The sequence below is a fragment of the Mauremys mutica genome, chromosome 4 (genome assembly GCF_020497125.1).
Source record: "Mauremys mutica isolate MM-2020 ecotype Southern chromosome 4, ASM2049712v1, whole genome shotgun sequence".
Lineage (NCBI taxonomy): Eukaryota > Metazoa > Chordata > Testudines > Geoemydidae > Mauremys > Mauremys mutica.
This window is the reverse complement of record NC_059075.1, coordinates 19,961,598-19,982,462: the sequence shown is the minus strand read 5'-3', so window position 1 is coordinate 19,982,462 and position 20,865 is coordinate 19,961,598. Positions and strand designations below refer to the sequence as shown.

Below are 20,865 nucleotides of genomic sequence, written 5' to 3'. Positions count from 1 at the left end.
TCTAATTTTTTTTTTCATTTACAGGCAGTACTGAGCAGCCTTCTTTGTTCTCTCCGCCACCTGGACAGGGTATTTAGCAGCCTGTGGAATGTTGATACTCTAAACAAGTTCTGTGTGTCTCTAAATTCACAGGACCTCTTCTCTTTGGAGAAAAATTGGACAAGATGGTGGCTGAAAATGCTGCCAAACCTAAACAGTCCTTCTGCTCTCCACTTTGTCCTGTAAGAAGAAAATCCAAACCCACAATCAGACAGAATTGCTTCTTTCATCTTTCTTTCTCACAGAGGTTCCAGAGGAAAGGTAACAGATATACAAAGGCAAAACTTTGGAGTGGAGCATGCAGAAAAACTTGAGGTACTCCCACAACCTTCAAGGGCTCCTTATGATGATGAGTGAATGTGCCTCTGCCCAGATCTGAGCTTGGGAGGCAGAATTTCCCACTTTTCAGAGGGATGGTTTGCTTCTACCGTAGACAAGAGAGAGAGGGTATGCACCATGGATACTCGAGCTAAGGGTTCCACCCCATCCCTTCATTTAGTCTCCTGTCACCAGCACCCTCACCAGGTGCAAGCTTGTCCAGAATGAGATCTCACATCTCCTGGACATGTGAACAATAGAGTTCTCCCAGAATAATGTTTCTCAGGGTTTGACTCCATCATCTTCATTGTTCAGAAGTGCACTGTTGGAGTCAGGGCCATCCTCGATCTGAAAAGATGCAACAAATGTATGAAGAAAACAAAGTTCCAGATGGTGACTTCCCTGTATTAAGGGGACTTCCTAACCTCAGTGGATTTAGCAGATGCATACCTTCACTTTCCAATGTGCCCCTGCCGGCTCCTGAAATTGGCTTATGGTACGGATATTACCAGTAGCAAACTCTGCCATTTGGTCTCTCCTTAGCCTCAAGGGTATTTACAAAGATGCTGGAGGTGATCATAGCCCGAATCAGATCCCAGGGTATTCACCTGTTATCCCTTCCTGGATGACATAGGGAAAGTGATCCAAAAGATAAGACGAGAACCAGCAAAGGTGCTAATGCTAACTCTGCGCCTGCCAAGAAGATCCTGACTTTCCAGCCTGATACAACTAAAGCTGAACCACCATTACAGATACTGGTGAGGGCATACATCCTTTACTAAGGACCATTTCTCCATTAGGACCCAGGCCATCTTCATCTGACAGTCTGGCTGTTGGAAGGGAAGTTTTAGCCATGCTTGGTCTGTCTTCCAAAGTGATAGAGACTCTGCTCTCTTTTAGGAGCACTTTCACTCTAAAAGCCTGTTTCTCCATCTGGACCAAATTCAGTGTTTGGTGTCAAGAGCATAGAGTAAATACAAGAGATCCTGGGTTTCCAGTTATTCTGGACTTCCTTCAGGAAAGAGTGGATAAGGCACTACAGCCAAGCACTCCAGGTGTCAGCCCTCAGTAGTGTACTGTTTTGCAGGCTCCATGGGCTACCTGGCCAAGAACCTCAGATATGGGTTCCTTAGGGAAGTTAGACTGGCCAGAGCAGCAATCAACCCAAGCTTCCCAAAGTGGGACCTAACATTGGTGCTGGATGCCCTAACCATCCATCCCTTCAAATCTCTGGCATCTATATCACCATTTTATCTTTCTGCCAGAACCGGTTTTCTAGTTGTCGTCATGTCCACCAAATGAGTTTAAGAACTGGGAGAATCTAAGCAGGATCTTACTGCATGTTCCATGATGACCAGTGCTGCTAAGAACTTCACAAACATTCTTGCCTACGGTAAATCTTCCTTGCCATGCTTTGCAGGAGATTGTCCTCCCTTCATTCTGTCCAAAGCCACAGCTACTGATTGAGAAGCTATGGCAAAGCTTGGGTGTCAGAGGAGCACCAACGATTTATATCAAGCATACAGAATCCACAAGGAGATCAGACTCTCTTTGTTTCGTTTCACCTGGGGTATCAGGGCCTTAGATATCCAAGCTATCCCTCATCAGATGGATCAGGCTGTGTATTAAGGCATACAAGGCATCCAGTGTCCCTGTTCCAAAAGGAATTAAGGCCCATTACCCAAGATCCATGGCAACCTTGTGGGCCAAAAGAGTGTGTGCTTCCACCACAGAGATCTTCAGAGCTGCGACATGGACATAGGCTAACACTTTTATCAGATCCTATAAAGTGGACTTGGTTTTCCTCAGTGCCCTCTTTCAGCAAGAGGGTGCTGCAGACAGTGGTCCCATAATAACCTTGATGTTTGAGCCATCCTGAAAAAGGGCATTTCCCCCCTTTTTCTTTGTTTGTTCTCCTATCTCTCCCTACTCCTGTCCACTGCTCTCTCTTTCCCATATGTAACAATTGCTTACCCAGTAATTTCCATTCTGCTATCAGCAACTCCAACAGTTCTTCTGACCCTGGTCAGTTCTCCCCCCGAGGGTCAACATTTGTTTGGATATTTACTGTATAAGCAAGGACTTACTGTTGTGACAGAGTTTCTCGTCTATCTTGGTGGGTCCTGCGCTTATTGGCGGATTTGATCGCCTCCGAGATTCACCATGTGGGTCAGGGAACAGCCCAGAGACCTTCCTCTCTGGTAGAACCCACAGTCCAAGTCAATTTCTCCTGTGTCTGATCAGGAGTTGGGAGGTTTGGGGGGAACCTGGGCCTGCCATCTACTCCGGGTTCCAGCCCAGGGCACTGTAGACTGCAGCTGTCTAGAGTGCCTCCTGGTACAGCTGCGTGACAGCTACAACTCCCTGGGCTACTTCCCCATGGCCTCCGCCCAACTCTTTCTTTATCCTCACCACAGGACCTTTCTCCTGGTGCCTGATAATGCTTGTACTCCTCAGTCCTCCAGCAATATGCCTTCTCACTCTCAGCTCCTAGTTCCTCTTGCTCCTAGCTCCTCGCATGCACGCTACAAACTGAAGTGAGGTCCTTTTTAAACTCAGGTGCCCTGATTAGCCAGCCTTTTCTAATTGATTCTAGCAGTTTCTTCTTAATTGGCTCCAGGTGTCCTAATTAGCCTGCCTGCCTTAATTGGTTCCAGCAAGTTCCTGCTTGTTCTGGAACTGCCCCTGTTACCTTACCAAAGGAAAAGAGATCTGCTTAATTTGGGACTAATATATCTGCCTTCTAACACTCTCTTGTAGCCATCTGGCCTGACCCTGTCACACTTGGTTGGCATTGGAATTATTGTTACTAATTATTTTCTACAAGTTTTTACACAGCCTTGGAATAAATCCTCTGGTAGCTGGCTAGAGAACAGGGTGTGGCTAGCACAGGTTGTGCTACAGCTTTGAACTGCCTCTGGAAACTAGACAGGAGGGGAATAGCCCAGACATAGCAGAATTGTAGGAAATGCTGCTAGCAGAAAGGCAATTATCGGGTAAGAAATCTTCCATTTGGGGAAGAATATGGCACCAGCATCAGCACTATCTACCTTAATGCCCCCAGCACTGACACTTCTGATACCAGAACTGGGCATCTCAGGACAGTGTACTGTCACTGTAGTGGTGATTATTATATCACCTCTACATCTGTTTATCAGCTGGCAGTTTCCTATAGGTGTTGTAGTAGAAGTGGGTCTTGAAAGAGGATTTTAAGGACAAAGTAGTGGCTCAGCATACTACTTCAGGAAGGTTATTGCCTACCTAAGGAGTGGCATGGAAAAAATGAGAAGGTGCAGCATAGGCTGGCAGGCATCCTTAATGATGTGTAAGGGAAGACAGATAACATATATCAGCAGATAAATTGGTAGGGCTTAAGTTGTGAAGATCCTTGGAAGTGAGAAGGGACCTGTATACGCCACAGTACAGAGGGACCAAATTCTGCAGCAGCAACACCTAAATTCCATAGCTACGTTCATGTATTCTGTTGCCTTGAAATCCCTTTATTCTCCATCTCCTTACCCCCCTCCTCCCCACACAAACCACATAGCTGTGGCTCAGAGTTGGAAAAATATTCATTGAGATAAAAATCTCTCATTATTTTTGAATGATAATTTTCAGAGAGGGATATTTAGTTGTACTCTCCAGGAGGCCTGGCGCCCATGATGTGGTCCAGCTCAGAATGGCCTTTCTCCTTGTGTCATGGCCAAGTGATGAGCTTGTAGCTGGCTTCAGTGGCTCATCTTCTCTCCTCCCCTGTGCTGTTCTCCAAGTACCTCTACTCCTAGCTCAGCTGTTCTGGCTTTGTCTGCTCTTTGGCTGGAACCTGGGCTCAGCTCTGACTCCTCAGCTTGCTGGTGTCTGGCTTCAGGGAATGTGAACTGTTGTCCATTAATGTTCCTTTTTCTGGAAAGCTGAAGAGCAAGAGGCAGGTCCCAACTGAGCAAGAAGACAGGGAAAAGAATGTTGGGTAGCCTGCCAGTGGGACTCAGACTGGAGATCAACATGATCTCAACAGTGGTCCATGAAGATAATTGTAGCATTTTGAATAAACTTGGTGCGGGTAAGGTGGGTGTCAGGAAGACTCCAGAGAGGAGGAAGCATCAGAATCATACTTCTTTTTGGAGAGACCAACTTAAAGGGCTGGTAGAGCGATTGATTTCAGTTCATTTTACTACTGACAGATAATTCCTTTGTTTAATAAATCAATTTTTAAATACAAAACAAACAATTACAAAAAAAGTCGTCAAATAAATGCGCATCATCCACCATTTTCTAATGTAACAATGTAAAAATTAAGCATCTGAATAAATGTATGCAAAGCTATATAATTCTTTAAATGTCTAGGGATATAATGTATTCTCCTGGTTAACAAAAGTAAGTACCAGATTTAGTGTCAAGGCTATATTTAGTTGCAAACCAGCCTCTCTTTAGGAAAATAACTAAAAGAGTACAAATACAAAATAAGATTAAAATTGAAGATTTAAATCAATCTATTATGCCAGTGTGCCTGATCTTCACCTCTTGGTATGTCAGATTTTACAATGATGTTCATATAATAGGTCTCTTATTTACAGTATCTGGTGCAATGGATGTGAAAGTTATGCTTCATCATTTAAGAAATACAGCAGTAGTTTGAAAACTACTACCATAAATGCTTTCCAAGATTAGGAATGCTTTAATGTATTTTTGCTGGTATGCTATGTAACACTAAAAAATTTTTTTTAAGCATTGTAAGAATAAAAATAATATGAAATCAGATTTTAATATAAAAAGATTACTTAAAAATTCAAAATATTTTAGCAAGTTGTATCCTGGTGTTTTTAGGTGGTAGAAGTTGGACACTTCTGGGGTTACCAAACAGATGAAAAAAATATGATTGCTCTCGAAAGGCTTACTGCTGAGATTAACCACCTGGACCTGATGCCTCTACCAGTGCGTCCATATCCTGATTTAGTTTGTCTGGCACAGTTTACTGATTTTGAAAACAAAAGATACCATAGAGCCCAGATCTTGTATATTTCTGGAGATTCTGCTGAGGTATAGTAATATGTTATGTTATATTGAATGGTAAGAACTAATTGGATTAACAGTCTTGTAGCTTCATATTTTTAATGAACTACTTTTGTGACAATTACAAACATCTTTATAAAGAAAGCAAATGTATAAAAGCAAACGTTAGACAAAGTGCCCCATGAGAAAATGAATGATAGGTCAGAACACAACAGGGAAATTGTCACTTTGTGACATTGAAGGAGAATTTTCATAGGAGAGAACAGTGGGTCATGTAGTAATGTGTGCTGAAGTAGAAGGTAGCAAATGAAAAACTGAAAACAGGCTCCAACTACAAGATCTGTAGGTTTGGAAGAATACTTCAAATAATAAAATTGTAAGTCAACTTGATGAATCAGTGTCAGCACGTAACGACTGAGAAGGTAAATGTGTTCATCAGAGTGATCAAAAATCACAACTTGATGGAATCACGTGTTCTCAACTGTATATAAAAGGATGGCCAGTGCGTAGCCCTTATCTGCACACTGGGGAGGGATAGCTCAGTGGTTTGAGCATTGGCCTGCTAAACCCAGGGTTATGAGTTCAATCCTTGAGAGGGCCATTTGGGGATTTAGTTGGGGATTGGTCCTGCTTTGAGCATGGAGTTGGACTAGATGACCTCCTGAGGTCTCTTCCAACCCTGATATTCTATGATTCTATGAATTGGCTTCTGAGGGCTTGTCTTCACTACCCGGGAGATTGACGCTGCTGCAGTTAATGCAGCGGGTGTTGATTTGGCAGGTCTAGTGAACATCCACTAAATCGATAGCAGAGTGCTCTCCGGTACTCCAGCACCCTGAGAAGAGTAAGGTAAATTGACCAAAGAGCGTCTCCCATTGATGCAGCTCAGTGAAGACACCATGGTAAGTCGACCTAAGCTACATCAACTCCAGCTACATGAATAATGTAGCTGGAGTAGCATAACTTAGATCGACTTTCCCCGGTAGTGAAAACAAGTCCTCAGAACAGTTACATGCTACCTCTTTGTGGTGCCCAGAGGTTCCCCTTCCAAGAGCCTTGATTGCACTGTAGCAGTGACCCCTGACCACTGGCTCCCTTGAAGCTAGGTGCCCAGCTACAGCTAACCACTCCTACTTATGGTAAAGCTTGTTTGAGGTTTGAATCAGGCCTTGCAGGTAGGTTGGGGTAGTCCAGATTTCTTGGTCAAGGCATAGTCAACATCCAGACTCCAGAGAAATAATTAAAAAAAAACAAACAGTAATGATGATAATTAAATAACATGTTGAGGTCCGTTAAAAAGCATTTGGCAATCTGGATTTGGCCACGGTCTGCCTATTGACTACTCCTGATGTAGGTGTAGCCTCAGGCACAGGCTGGCTGGGCTTTGCTCTAAGGCCATCAGCTCTTATCATAGATGTGGTGCCCCTCAAAAGCTAGCAACCCTTTCTTGACTTTGCTGTTCCATTCTTGGCAAGGATCACCTGACAGTTTTAAAGTATGTATGAGTATGATTTTAATAGCTTCATGTGGGCACCACTTCTAATTGCATAATCAGTTGATGAAATCTGATCTAATTCTGTACGTACGTGCCTTACAGAAGTCCAGTAGATCTCCAAATCTTTGGAATCTTTTTGCCATCCCTGTCAGCAAGTGGACAGCAAAGCGGCTGATCAGATAGCTTGGACAGCTATCTGTCCGTTCCACTGACATTTTTTTTTGCTTTGGATGGTGGGGGGGAGTGTAATCCTTGGCTGTCATCCTCCTCTACATGCCAATCTGTGCAGTAACTATCTGCCAATCCAGAAACCACAAGTAGTTGACTTCATCCACTGCTGATGTGAGGTAAGATTATGCAAATTTCAATCTAAGCCACCAGCCCCTAGTCCATAATTAGTATGGACCAAGAACTGTTGCCTTGGAGAAAAGTTTGACTAATGCTGTCTCTAGTTAGCAGTTGTTTTTTGATTGATGGATGCGTAACCTAGGAAAAGATGGAGCAATAGACAAGACAAAATTGATCTGTTGTTTCTGACACATTTTGCCTCCAGGACCCTTTATTCAAGACTTTAGTTGCTATAAGTATTTGTCTTTCAGTTGGTTATGTAGTGTGTTGTGCTACTGAACTGTCTGTCTCTGTGTAGCTGATGTGCAACTATTAAAAGTAATTTTATATACTGCAATAGGTCCATTGTGTGCTGCTATCTTACATTTGCTAAACTTGCACTTTCTTTACTGCTTTGGAATCTCCACTGATTTTATATTTTCATTCCTTTCTTTGTTGTCAAGGTTTTCTTTGTCGATTATGGCAATAGATCAAGAGTGTTTTTAAATCTTTTAAAGGAAATTCCAAACTACCTTCGAGAGCTCCCTTTTCAGGTAATGCTAAATGATGTTTGCTTCTTTTTAATGAATGTATTAATATTATAGGCCAACAAGCTTGAGATTCTTTTAAACCTCTACAAAACTTTCCCAAATAATAAAGATCCATGACTGGCTACCATATTTTGCTAATCTGATGTATGTGAAACCCTTTGTCACTAGTCATACATAAAGTATATTTGGAAGCCTAAGTGTTTTCCACCAAGAGAAGACCTATTTAATAAGTAATCTTGTTTCATGTAACTGTAGAATAGTGGTGCCTAGCCTGTGTAGTCCTCAAGGGTTATTGTGTGAACAATGTTTATATTTGATTATTAACGGTAATCAGCTCCCCCACCATGAAGCACAGGTCCTGCCAGCACCGCTCCATGCCTGCTGAGGCTTGCAGTTTGGGGGGACAATGCTGGCCCCGTCACCCCAGACTACGCCTGGGTTAAAAAGTGTGGGCCATGGCCCCCCAATTTTGGTGCCGTTGGTGTAGACGTATGCACAGTGACAGCTGGTATAATGGGATTTGTATCAGTAGTTTTATGTCAATCTTAGGCGTTCTCTATGTAAAATAATGAATTTAATATTGTTAATGGAGGAAGTGTTGTGCATGTGATGGTTTATCATTTTGATTGTTACTGACCTGAATTGTTTTGGTAAGAAAATCAAAATGTGTCTGTCACTTCTGGAGCTCATCATGCTTTCTTTAATATGTTTTAGGCTTTAGAATTCAAGATGTGCAAGATACGCCCCTCTGCGAAATCTCTTGTATGTGGAGAACAGTGGCGTTATGGTGCTAGCCAAAGATTTGCTTCGTTAGTAAATGACTGTGCTCTTATAGTGAAGGTGTATTCAGTTGTGCACAGTGTTCTGCATGTGGATGTTTACCGTTACTCCGGAATAAAAGAAGTGAACATTCGAGACGTGCTCATTGAAGAGGGCTATGCTGAGCTAGCAGAAGAATCCTATGAATCAAAAGTATGCATTAAATAAAAAGCAGTGTTTTGCCATGCCTGTTAAGTTTCTTATGCTAATTTATTTCATCTCCTCTTATGGCCTGATACATTGGGCTGAGATCTTGACAGCTATGTAAGCTAAGCAGGGTTGACTCTGGTTAGTACTTTAATGAGAGTATATGTTATAAAATGTGCACGTGTATGCAAGACTGTGTTTAATATAATTGGTCTTTGAGATGGTTTACATATATTAAAGTAATCATAGTGTGGGGGGAAAAAGGGGGCTAAACTAACTGTTTTTGAGACTCTTCCAGTGAAGGGTATAATGCTTCAGTTAGATGAATGTCTTGTATTAAGTGCTTTGTGATTCAGTGGAAGGTGTTAAGGCAAGTCATTGCTTTTTAATTCAAACTTGTGTTTGTCCACACAAATACATATACATAGTTTTGGCGTGAACTGTTTTGTTTAATTTTGAAAAGTTTGAACATTTCGCAATTTGTTCTAACTCTTTTCTATTTTTTTATTTAGCAAAGCAATGAACTCAAAGAATTGTATTCAAAACAAGTAGAAAATGAGGAGAATGCATCTGTAACTCCAAAAAAAACAAAACAGGAAGAAAAACGCCTTATTGAAATGTTGTTAAATCACTTTTCTGCCAATAAATTTGGTGCACCAAATTGTAAGGTAACTTCAGAAATGGTTTCATTTCTATATGAAGCTATAAAAACATGATCTGGTGTTTGAGGTCTATGCCCAATATTGAAAGTGATTTTTTCAACAGGATTTGATTTTTCTGCCTTGAAACAATATTAACTTCAGATTCAGCAATGAATAAAGATAACATAAATTTGCAGGGTTCTTGGAGATAGATTTGTCCATTTGTCAATCTCATTTCAGAGAATCAGTTGATAGCCAGAACCTCCCTCCAAGCTGCTCTAGATACACCATATACAGCTTCTACATCCCTAGCCATGGTCATGGTTATGTGGAGAGCATCCATTAGGAAAGAGCAAGGGTTATCCTCATAGTGCCATCCTGACCAAGATAAGTGTGGTAATAGAACCAGCTTCACCTCTCCACGGCAACACCTCTTCAACTTCCTCTTAGGAAGGCTCTCCTGTCGCAGAACTTGGGGACCCTGACTCCTCCCAACCCCTCATCTTTGAATCTTTGAGCCTGGTTTCTAGATGGTTATTGAGCATGGAACTAACCTCTTTGGATGAGGTCCAATCAGTTCTCCTGTCTAGCAGGAAACCTTGTACTCACAAAACTTGCCTTCAAAAGTGGAAGCTCTTCCACTCTTGATGTTCCCTTCACTCTCCCCAAGCCTCAGAGGTTCCACTATCCAAAATCGTGGACTATTGGTTGGATTTAGACAAAAGGTCAATCAATAAACTCAGAGTACATCTGGCTGCTATAACAGCAATCAAAGGCTTCTCATTCTTTGCCCACCCTAGTATAACTAGAGTCCTCAAGGGCTTATGTATCTTGTTTTCCTCCCACCATATGGAACCAGGCCCTCCAATGGGACCTCAGTTTGGTTCTCCGTGTTGTGAGCTTTGAAACAATGGTTACTTTTTCTCTCATCCGTCTCTCTCTCAAGACTCCGTTCCTCATAGCCTTCACTTCAGCTAGATGAATGGGAGAGCTTGGTGTTGTTGTGGCTGACCCCCATATACCACCAGTTTCACTGCATCCCTATCCTTGTTTCCTCCCAAAGGTCTCTTGGGAATACCACATAAATCAAGAGATTTGCCTGCCAGTGTTCTACCCAAAACTTCATGCCTCCAGGGAAACGACCAGTCTACATACACAAGACTTCAGAAGGGCCCTCGCCTTCTACCTTGACAGGACTAAGACCTTACAGGCCTCTGCTAGGCTATTTGTATCATTTGCAGAGAGGATGAAGGGTCAACCTATTTGGAGATCTACTGGACTTTTGTAAGGCACCTATTTCCACTCAAAGGTGGTCTGAGTGGGTTTCTGGTTGCGTCTTAACCTGCTGTGAATCAGCTGGGATGCAGCACCCTCATGGTGTTGGCACATTCCACTAGAGCTCAGTCCACATCTAGAGTTCTATTGAAGGATGTTCCCATAACAGACATTTGTAGGATTGCAATATGATCTTCCATTCATACCTTTATCAAGCATTACATTTTCTTCCAAAGATGATACTAGTTTCATGACTCAGACCTCCAAGCCATCTTGGACTTACCTCCTCAGCACCCACCTCCTCATTGAGTTACTGCTTGGGAGTTTCCTACAGTGGAGCACCAACAGGGACACATACTTGAAGGAGAGGTTACTTACCTTACAGTAATTTGAGTTCTTCAAGAAGTCTTGTTCTAATGAGTGCTCTACCCTCCTTCCCCTGATCTGTGGAGGCTCTGCTTTATAATGAGAAGGAACTGAAGAGCGGCGGGTCTGCACCTCCTTACATGCCCTTGTTTGGAGGCATGAGGTGCTATTCTATGCAGACGCAGGCCGTGGACACCACTATACATTCTCCAGTCAAGAGAGCATAGGCGCACGTGCATCCAGAAGCAAATGCTGTGGTTCTGTGCATTTATTTCTGATAACTTGAATGTAAATACATATGAAAAATAGTAGGAAACCAAGCGCAGTACCTAAGTAGACTTGTATAGATCTGGTGATGCAAAGTTACTGCAGCACACTAAGTACTATTGGTGATACAGTAGCTGGCCCAGGCAAACTCAAAACTGTTAATTTAGTTGCATCTCATAGGAAAGCATAATAGCCATAACTAAACAGTGAGTATTGATCATTATGTAAAAGTGTGTCATGTACTGTACTTTGATTTTGAGTTAACCCTCACCAATATTTTTTTTTTTTCAAATCTGGTGTCTGAAGTTAGGCTCCTGATTTATATTTCAGTCTTCCAAACACCCACATATATGCTTAATTCACACAAATGAGTGGCCCCATAGAACTCAATGGGACTACTTTCATGCAAAAAGTTAAGGTAAGGTAAGAATTGGAGATATACCAATCTCCTAGAACTGGAAGGGACCTCGAAAGGTCATCGAGTCCAGCCCCCTGCCTTCACTAGCAGGACCAATTTTTGCCTCAGATCCCTAAGTGGCCTCCTCAAGGATTGAACTCACAACCCTGGGTTTAGCAGGCCAATGCTCAAACCACTGAGCTATCCCTCCCCCCTAAGCATGTGTGTAGTGTCTACAAGATTGGGAACTAGACACTTAAATACAAATAGCCTGTTTTTCAGAGGTGGTATGGAACTCCAGCTCCTATTGAAGTTATTGAGAAACTGTGATTGCTCAGCTCCTACGAAAAGAGTAATTTTTATGTAGGTGCCTAGATATAAATTTAGGAACTTAACTTTAGGCACCCAGGTTTGAAAACGTTGGATGTTAGTATATGCCCAATAAAGTATTAAAATAATATATTATTTTTTATTTTCATCTAAAAACTGAAACTCACTTGAACTGTCTTGTTTCAAAGGCAACTCTTCATGGCCCCTTCAATCCTTATGAGCTGAAGTGTCACAGCATGTCCCAGATTTCCAAATTCAGGTATGATAAAGCTTTTGTCATGAATGGCAGGCAAACCATAGGTCATTGTGTTGGTAGATTTAAGAGTTACTGGAATACACACTTTCACATCTTTAATTTTTTTTATTAATTCACCTTTATGCTTGAATACTATTTAGCTCTAAGAGTAAAAAAAAAAAAAAAAAAAAAAAAAGAAACATACATAATGTTAAAAGTTCTGAGATGAATGGGAGAGTTTGATGCAGTTCTAATGTCAACAGAAATTGTATTTAATGTCTAGAATACAAGGCTGTGAGCCTGGATTCATTCAAAACTTGACTCACCAACTAGAGTGAGTTTGATTGACTTTGCACACTTATGGCTGATTCATAATTTTAAAAGGATTTTTAGATACACATTTCTACTGACTTTTCTTTCTTATTGCCAGTTAATATATTTTGTCATTTTTCCCTAGATATATCTGGATAGAAAAGGAGAGTATAAACTCTGTAATTGTCAATAATGCTCCGGAGGATCCATTTCAGAAAATGTTGGTTGCTGCTTCTGTATCAGTAAATGCTACTGGTAATCTAAATACATACTTGTGTTCCTTATTTTTCTCACTTCCTTTTCTTTAACTACTTAGCATTGTCCATATGAATAGCTATAGAACTAAATTATATCTGACACTGAAATTCTATCTACCAACTGCTTAGAGGTTCGTTGTGCTGTCAAGGCTTTCTGTTAATTATCAATTTTTGTTCTTTTTTGTAATAGGATCTACAATATTGTTAAGAGAAACATCTCTGATGCCTCCTATTCCAGGGCTACCAGCACTCCTCAGTATGTTGTTTGCTCCTGTTATAGAACTCAGGTATATATGCATTTTTGAAGTATGATATCAGAATGATGTGTTCTCTAGCATCCTTCTACACATCCCTTGTTTCTTCCATCCATTACAGGCAGTTGCATATTATATTGCTAAGTTAACAATGTTGGATGTATATGTGAATTTGGGATTCCAGAGTCTGCCTTCATGAAAACTTGTTTAAGTTCCTGAGATGTTGCTGTAAGTCTAAAAGGAGGAGGAACTGTACCAGTGTTTGATTTGCCAGGGGGATGGGAGTTTTGTGTATTTTAGGGGCTAAGTTGCTATTAAATTTATTATTTTCATCTATGTCAGTGTGATGGGGTGTACAAATCGCACACTGGGCAACAAGTGGTTAAGTGATTATTTTGAGCACTTTTTGATAAGTTAATGGAGTTTAGGGCCCAGTAGCTATTAGCCAAAGTGGTCAGGGACGCAAACCCATGCTCTGGGTGTCCCTAAGCTTCCAACTGCCCAAAGCTGGGACTTAACAATGGGAATGATCATTTGAAATTGCCTTGTTCTGTTCATTCCTTCTGAAGGATGTGGTAGTGGTCACTGTCAGAAGATTGAATACTGGAATCAGGATCATTGGTCTGATCCAATATAGCTGTGCTTATATTCTTGTGTAGATGAGCTCCTAGGCTGACAAAGCGTTTGTGCTGTGATAACACTTTCAGAGTCTATCATTGTCTTGCTGCTCTCCTGGTCAAACCCATCTTGGAATGAGCTTGAGAAACTTGGAAGCCTTTAAAGATAGAAAATTCATGAATTAGAAATTGGAGGAAATAAAAGATCATTTGATTCTATATATTGATTTGAGCTGAAACGTATAATGGAAACCTAATAACCACAGGTTGGACAGCAGGGGTTATAACCCTTAAGCCACAAACGGGGGTCAATGCAGGTCACTGTTTCAACACAAGGGATGCTGCGTTTCCTCAAACTAAGTTCTGGTCTGTATATGTTCAATACTCCTTAAGGATTGAGCAGCTGCCAGTCACAGCTTTGCCACTTTTAAACTAGTTATGCAGGGGAAAAGTGAACACTATTTTGTTGTGATGCTGCATCAGCATGTCAATACATCGTTCCAGCATCACGATGTAGTGTCATGACAAGGTGTTGCATGAACCCTACAAGTTGTTCTGGGATCCTTACAAATCCCACAAGCTAGGCTGCATCAGTAACTTGGGTTTTCTTTGGCAATACAAATGTTTGTTCCTTTGAGGGTATCGCTATACGGCAATCACCGGGTATGATTGCCACTTGTGTAAACACACCTGAGCTGTCTTTAATCTAGTTAGCTCAGGGTTTGAAGTGATGAAGCCCAGAGTTCCAGCCGTCCTTGTACAGCCAGCATTCTGCAACAGCTTCACTGCTCTGATACCCAAGCTAGCTAGATTAAACTAACTCGTGTAAGTCTTCCTGAGCAGCAATCAAAACCATCAGATTGCAGTATAGATATAATCTGAGCGTCTATCTTCATATTAATGTGGGATTGGTGTTCCAGATGGGGTTGCTTTGTTTTCTTCAATTTCATCTTTCCAAAATTTCAGTTCAAGTTTTCATTTTGTTAGGGTTGATGAAAGTGGAAGGAGTTTTATTGGTGTTCTTTGTGGTTTGGGGTGGAATCAAAGTCTTGGAACCCCACTGTTTCCAGAACATGACATGGAGTTGGCATTTGATGTGCAGTTTGGCATGGATGACATAGTAGAGGTAAAACATGCATATGGATTATTTTCATTGTAGTAGTGCATACGGTATCTGGAATCTAGCAGATGTCAGAAATTGTTAGCTCTTGCAATTTTATTACTTGAAGTCTAGCAACCGTTGGCAGAATTTTAAAGTTGTCTAATTTTTTTAGTGAAATAGCCTGTTTATAACCTTGAACTGATCTTGTGTGTCAGAAATTAAGTTTAAAAACCCTAAGGTGGTTTCATTAAACTTTACTGAACAAAGTCAAATATTGAATACAGTACATTATCATCTTTGTAGACAGTTGTATATAATTAAGCCAGTGACTAAGCAAATACAATTCTGTGTTAATCAAACTCCTGTGCAACATGGGTTTTTTGTTTTTCTGTATTATATTCAAACCTTTTAATTATATTTTTGGTATAAAATAATGCTATTTAAAAATCCACTTAGTCATAAAATATTTGACATTCTTATAGAAAATTATATACATAGCTTTTCTCTCATGTTTCTTTGCTAATGTTGATCTAAAAATGAACTTTCAGTGTTAACTAAACCGTTCTAGACAGACAGACATAGGCATGCACACACATCCCTAAGTATAATCTGAACTTAAACTGGAAATGTTGTTTGGGCTGCTCATTATCATGTATCATTGAAATGTTCACAGATAAACATCCTAAGAACGGCCATTAACAAACTGGTTTGTGATGGCCCAAATGGCCCGACGTATTTTGGGCAAGAGAGAATTGCACAGCTGCAAGAGAATGCTCGTGAGAAACTTTTAGGGTAAGACTACTTTTATTAATGAGAATTTTGTTTATTTTCTTAGTTTATAGTGAATTCTGTTTTGCATTTGTTTTCACACTTCTGTCTGGTACTATCCATCCTGATTTACTTTGCTTGTTTATAAAGCAGTAAATCACTAGTTTGAGCTTTGCTTTCAAAATATTTCTTCTTTTCAGCATCGTAATATAGGCTTTAGACTTATTGTTTCTGTTATCTATAATTTTACTGCTACTGTAACACTAGGTCAACAAGAAAGCCTAACAGTTAGTAGAATCATAAAAACTAAAGATATCAAAACCTGTTCCTCAAGATACTAGTTGTTATAGTTCCCTGTTCTAGGGACTGACAGACAGGAACTCGTATGGCTTCAGAACCTAGAGAGTTTCTTCCGCTCCCCCTGTGATGGAATCTCTTGGAGACTTTTCTTTCCAGATTACATCTGAGGAGTACACACTGCTGTCTCTCCCTCATCAAATCTGTGCCAAGAGGAGGTGTTAGCAGAGATAATTGCAAGAATTCTCCTTCCCTTATCCTATCTTAGTGGATCTGTCCCAAGAGAAAGCAGGGTAGTTACTGAGGCCACCTGCCTCTTTCCGGCAACCCTTCCTTGATTCTTATGACCAAATCAAAGGAACTGATACCAATATAGTGCAGAGTACTTAGGGTATCTAGCATCAGCGCAGCTCGCAGTTTCTGTCTCCTAAAGCTTTCTACAGAGCCACCCCCAGTCTGAAGAGTCACTAGGGCAATTCTGTAAAGTATGTAGCTGCTAAGTGTCCTTGAAGCTTTGAACAAGCCTGTCTGTCTCTGTGAATGTAGGGTAGGCATCTCTGTGCTAGATCTAAAACTTTTAATCCCTATACACAGTGTGTGATGAAACAGATACAAATGCGATTGTTGGCAACAGCCATCCAGCAACCCTCTTGTGCAGTCATGCACTAGCTGTTACGCAGGCTCTCCAATGGCACCTTCGTATCTAGGAAAGATGCTAGCCTGTTTGCCAGAAGGAAATGCCTTCCCGAAGCAACTGTGCATTGAGGTGGAGGCAATTTCATGATGCAGCTTCATGTCAAAATGGAGCAGAAGCTTTTAGTGGAGTCCCCCCGTGCAAAATGCAATAAGGAAATAGTGGTTGCTGTCACATAGAACGTAGAGAGAATTGATATGGGCAGTTTCTATGACTCCCTTCTTTGGTGTACCTGCTCAATTCAAATATATGATTTGCCAGTGGTTACTATCTCAACTCCTTTGATGTATGTGAGCACTAACACATCCACCCCAACTTTAAATCCACTCCACACACCTTGAGTGAGGTAGATTGGTAAGTAACGGAGGTCAGGTTTTGCTCTGGGGGCCATGTTGTAGCAAGAATTCTTTAGGGCATCAATACTTGCCAGCTGGGCCAGTGCAAGGATATTTTGCGCCCTAGGCAAAACTTCCACCTTGTTACTTCCCCTCCTCTCCCCTCCCACCCCAACCTCCAGAAACTAGTAAACTTAGCATTATAAACAGCCTGTCAGAACGGGTAAGGGCTTTGTAATGTTTCTTTTTTTTACCTTTAAGGCATTTCAGTTGTTTGCCATTGCCTCTGATAGTGTCCCATTCAAAGTTTTACTATTGTGCAAAGCTAAACAATTGAGCCTTGCATTGCATCACCAGCCAGGTTAGGCAGGGTGACAAATCCGTCTTGCCCCAGAGGGCCATTATCCCCTGGTGACTAATTTCTACTCCAAGTCTATAAAGCAGACTTTTAAGGTAAATGCATTATTCCTTCAATATTACCCATGCACACGTCTCACAAAGATTCTCACTCTTGACAAGTTACCAGCTTTGTGTAGATCCCTTCCACGTTTCTCCTTGTGGGTAAGTGCCCTGTAAGACACGTGTGGGGTGCAGTGAGTTTGTCAGGCCTGCAGTGACAGCTGTTTGTGAAGATCAGGGGGCCCTTTGCCAAGGGGTGCTGGTGTCACCGTGAGCTTGGGGTGGCTGACAGTACGGGGCAGGGCGCTGAGGCTGGTGGGGCAGTCGGTGCTGGGATGGGGCAGGGGTAGGTACCTGTCAGTCTTCAGCGCTCGGGCCGCGCCAGCAGCCTCTTCACCTCGGAGTCTCCCCCGCTTGCCCGGGGGCCACTCCTCCTCTCAAGCTCCCTGGCCACTGCCGCCGCGGCCGCCTGGGAGGATGCGGGCATGGGGCGCTGCTACGGAGGAGACACAAGGGGTTGGGCTCGGCTGGGGCCCCACACCTGCCGGCCGAGAGCAGCAGGAACCGGGCGCTGCTTGGGGGGGAGCCAGGCAGCCCGAGCCCAGGGTGGCAGCAGGGGCAGGCGGGGAGCGTAGCCTGCCATGGGGCAGGAGAGTCTGCACTGCTGCTGCTGCTGTTTCCCACCTACAGCCATCCTTTGCTTCGTTATCCTGGTCTTAAGATTTATGGATCATAGTTAGGGCCCTGTCAAATTGACGGCCATGAAAAACACATCACGGACCATGAAATCTGGTCTTTTGTGTGCTTTTACCCTATACTATACAGATTTAATGGGGGGAGATCAGCGTTTCTCAAATTGGGGGTCCTGCCCAAAAGGGAGTTGCAGGGGGTGTGGGTCTTAAGGTTATTTTAGGGGGGGATTGTGGTATTGCCACCCTTACTTCTGCACTGCCTTCAGAGCTTGGCAGCTGGAGAGCAGCGACTGTTGGCCGGGCACCTAGCTCTGAAGGTTGTGCCCTGCCAGCAGCAGCGCAGAAGTAAGGGTGGCAATACCATACCTTGTCACACTTACTTCTGCACTGCTGCCTTCAGAGCTGGTTGGCCGGTCAGGATCCCTACAATTACAACACTGTGAACGTTCAGATTGAAATAGCTGAAATCATGAAATTATTGATTTTTTACAACCCTATGTCCATGAAATTGACCAAAATGGACCGTGAATTTGGTAGGGCCCTAATCAGAGTATCCAGAAACAAAATTTCAGAAGTAAATTTACATCTTACTTCCCCCTCTTCCCCCCCCAACTATCAGAAGATGAGCATACTCTGATTTTGAAGGAAGAGACCATCTGCTAGCATAGTGTTGCATTGTTTATCTTATTTTTACCCTTCTATAAAATCTTTCTCCTCCTGTATTTCAGTTGTTTTCTGATCATTTTTTGTTTAATGCACTGAAAAAAATGCCTTGCAGAAAAGACACTACATGCATAAAACTATTCAGGCTAAGTCTTTCATGGTTTCCCCTTTACAGTTTTTTTTTAAATTAACTGTATTTACATCATGTCTCCACTACTTAAGAGTAAAATGTGTATTTGAAAAACACATCTAGACAGAATTAATTAAAATGTATCACTGTTGTACTTCACACAGCTTGAGGAAATAACTGGGGCATACAGACCATCTATAATAATTGAATTGTTACAGAAAACAAAATGATCTAAAAATAGCTAAACTAGAGCCAAATGAATAAGCATACATAAATGTGTGGAATAAATGACAGTTGCGAATTGTAGCACTTTGTCAAATAAACAACTTACACCAAATATTTTTCTCTCGGAATACAGTTTTAAAACAAACAGTTTCACTAGGGCATGACTTTATCTGTGACTTCTCACACTAGAGAGAGAGTCTAATTTGCTCATTTATCTAATACTAACATGAAAATGTTAACATTTCATCCAGCACCATGATGTAATAAATTTCCAACTATTTATTTAGATGTTTAGAGTTAACTATATACCATTGGGTTTCTTGAAGATGTTTTTATGATATTTCAGTTTAATCTGCAAATCAAAACCTCGACAAGTAATTGCTCCCAAGTGGTATGGGAAACCATACGATTGGAATCAGGTAAGGTTATAATTTTCTAAAAAAAACTAAGCAAATGGGAATGGGTTATTACCATATTCCTTCATATCTGGAGACTTACAGTAGGTTCAGATCTGATGGTCACAAGTAAGATGGTTTTTGTCTGTGTATTCCTTTGCCATTATCTGTTAACTTCATGAGCAGAGATGGTTTGGATAACAGTACAGATATTGTAGGTGTGGATTTCAGGTGCATGGACAGATCCATACACTCAGTCTGGCTCTTCTAATACTTCCTGTTTAATTTTGTGCCCCCAATATTCATTATTTCCAAACAAAACACTTCAGAAATTTGCAGTGAAGGATGGGTTTCTGGCAGGGAGTTGTAATTTATTGGTTGCTGCTCAGTAGGATAAAGATTTTATTACTATCTGAATTTTTTTATTCCCGCTTAGAAATTAACCTTTTGGTACTGCCCATCGAAAAGCATAAAATTAACTAAAGGAAAGGAAAGTTGGTGACTGGTGTATTTGTTATTTGTTTTGGAATTGTTAGCTCACTGCAGTATATGTTGGATTTTATTGCTGGCCATTGTTGTATAAACAGGATTTCCTTTTTATACTTTCAGGAAACCTGCTGGTTTTATGGTCAGATAGAGAGGTAGTAGTCTGAAGTTTTCAAAGGGTTTCTTGCAGCACAGAAGTAGCGTTTTTGTTTGGAGTAAGTCCTAGTCTGCCCTGCTAGTCTGTTACAAATCTTTCCTAACTTCCTCAGTGGGTCTCCCCATGCAACCAGATTCCCACCACATTTGGTTCATGGCCAGCTTAGTGGTCAGTGAACCATCAGGAACAAGGCGGGCCAGTGCATATTATGTGTCTTTGCAGGTGGAGGGAACTGGGTGCTTTTCTGAGATGGGTAAGTGAGGGGTTTAGGTCTCTTCTTGAAAGGGAATAGGGTGACCAGACGTCCCGATTTTATCGGGACTGTCCCGATATTTACTTGTTTGTCCCATGTCCTGACCGAACATCGGTCGGGACGCAAATTGTCCCAATATTTTGCCCTCCGGCGCACAGGTGGAGGGGGCTCGCGCCCCCCCTGCCCCAACGCCACCCAGCGCCGCCCCGACTCCACCCCTCCCTCCCCTATTGGATCCCTCCCCAAATCTCCACCCTGGCCCCGCCTCTTCCCCAAGCACACCGCATTCCTCCTCCTCCCCCCTCCCTCCCAGGCTTGTGCTAATCAGCTGTATGGCTGCGCAAGCGCTGGAGGGAGGGGGGAGAAGCAGGAAGCGGCAGCCAGCTCAGGGGAGGTGGAGGCAGAGTGAAGGCGAGCTGGGGCGGGGGGCGGGGCGTGGAGCTGCCAGTGGGTGCTCAGCCCCCACCAATTTTTCCTATGCTCCGGCGGCTCTTGGTTTTTTGTTTTTTTTTCCTCCACCGCCGGCTCTTGGGTGCTTTTGTTGCTCTACCCCCCTTCCCCCCCCACACACATCCCAATATTTCACGTCTCTCATCTGCTCACCCTAAAAGG

The 20,865-nt window shown here is 42.2% G+C and overlaps 1 protein-coding gene across 4 annotated transcripts in view; it reads left to right on the top strand.

The window, feature by feature from the left end:
- The window catches only part of TDRD9 (tudor domain containing 9), a 148,648-nt gene that overhangs the window by 125,873 nt on the left and 1,910 nt on the right, over positions 1-20,865 (top strand). For all 4 annotated transcript variants that reach the window (XM_045014188.1, XM_045014190.1, XM_045014189.1 and 1 more), the window contains 10 exons: positions 5,182-5,394; positions 7,654-7,743; positions 8,455-8,712; positions 9,219-9,374; positions 12,171-12,241; positions 12,675-12,784; positions 12,977-13,073; positions 14,645-14,783; positions 15,433-15,551; positions 19,309-19,381. In XM_045014188.1, coding sequence (XP_044870123.1) covers positions 5,182-5,394; positions 7,654-7,743; positions 8,455-8,712; positions 9,219-9,374; positions 12,171-12,241; positions 12,675-12,784; positions 12,977-13,073; positions 14,645-14,783; positions 15,433-15,551; positions 19,309-19,381 — 1,326 coding nt within the window. The remainder of the gene's footprint in view (positions 1-5,181; positions 5,395-7,653; positions 7,744-8,454; positions 8,713-9,218; positions 9,375-12,170; positions 12,242-12,674; positions 12,785-12,976; positions 13,074-14,644; positions 14,784-15,432; positions 15,552-19,308; positions 19,382-20,865) is intronic.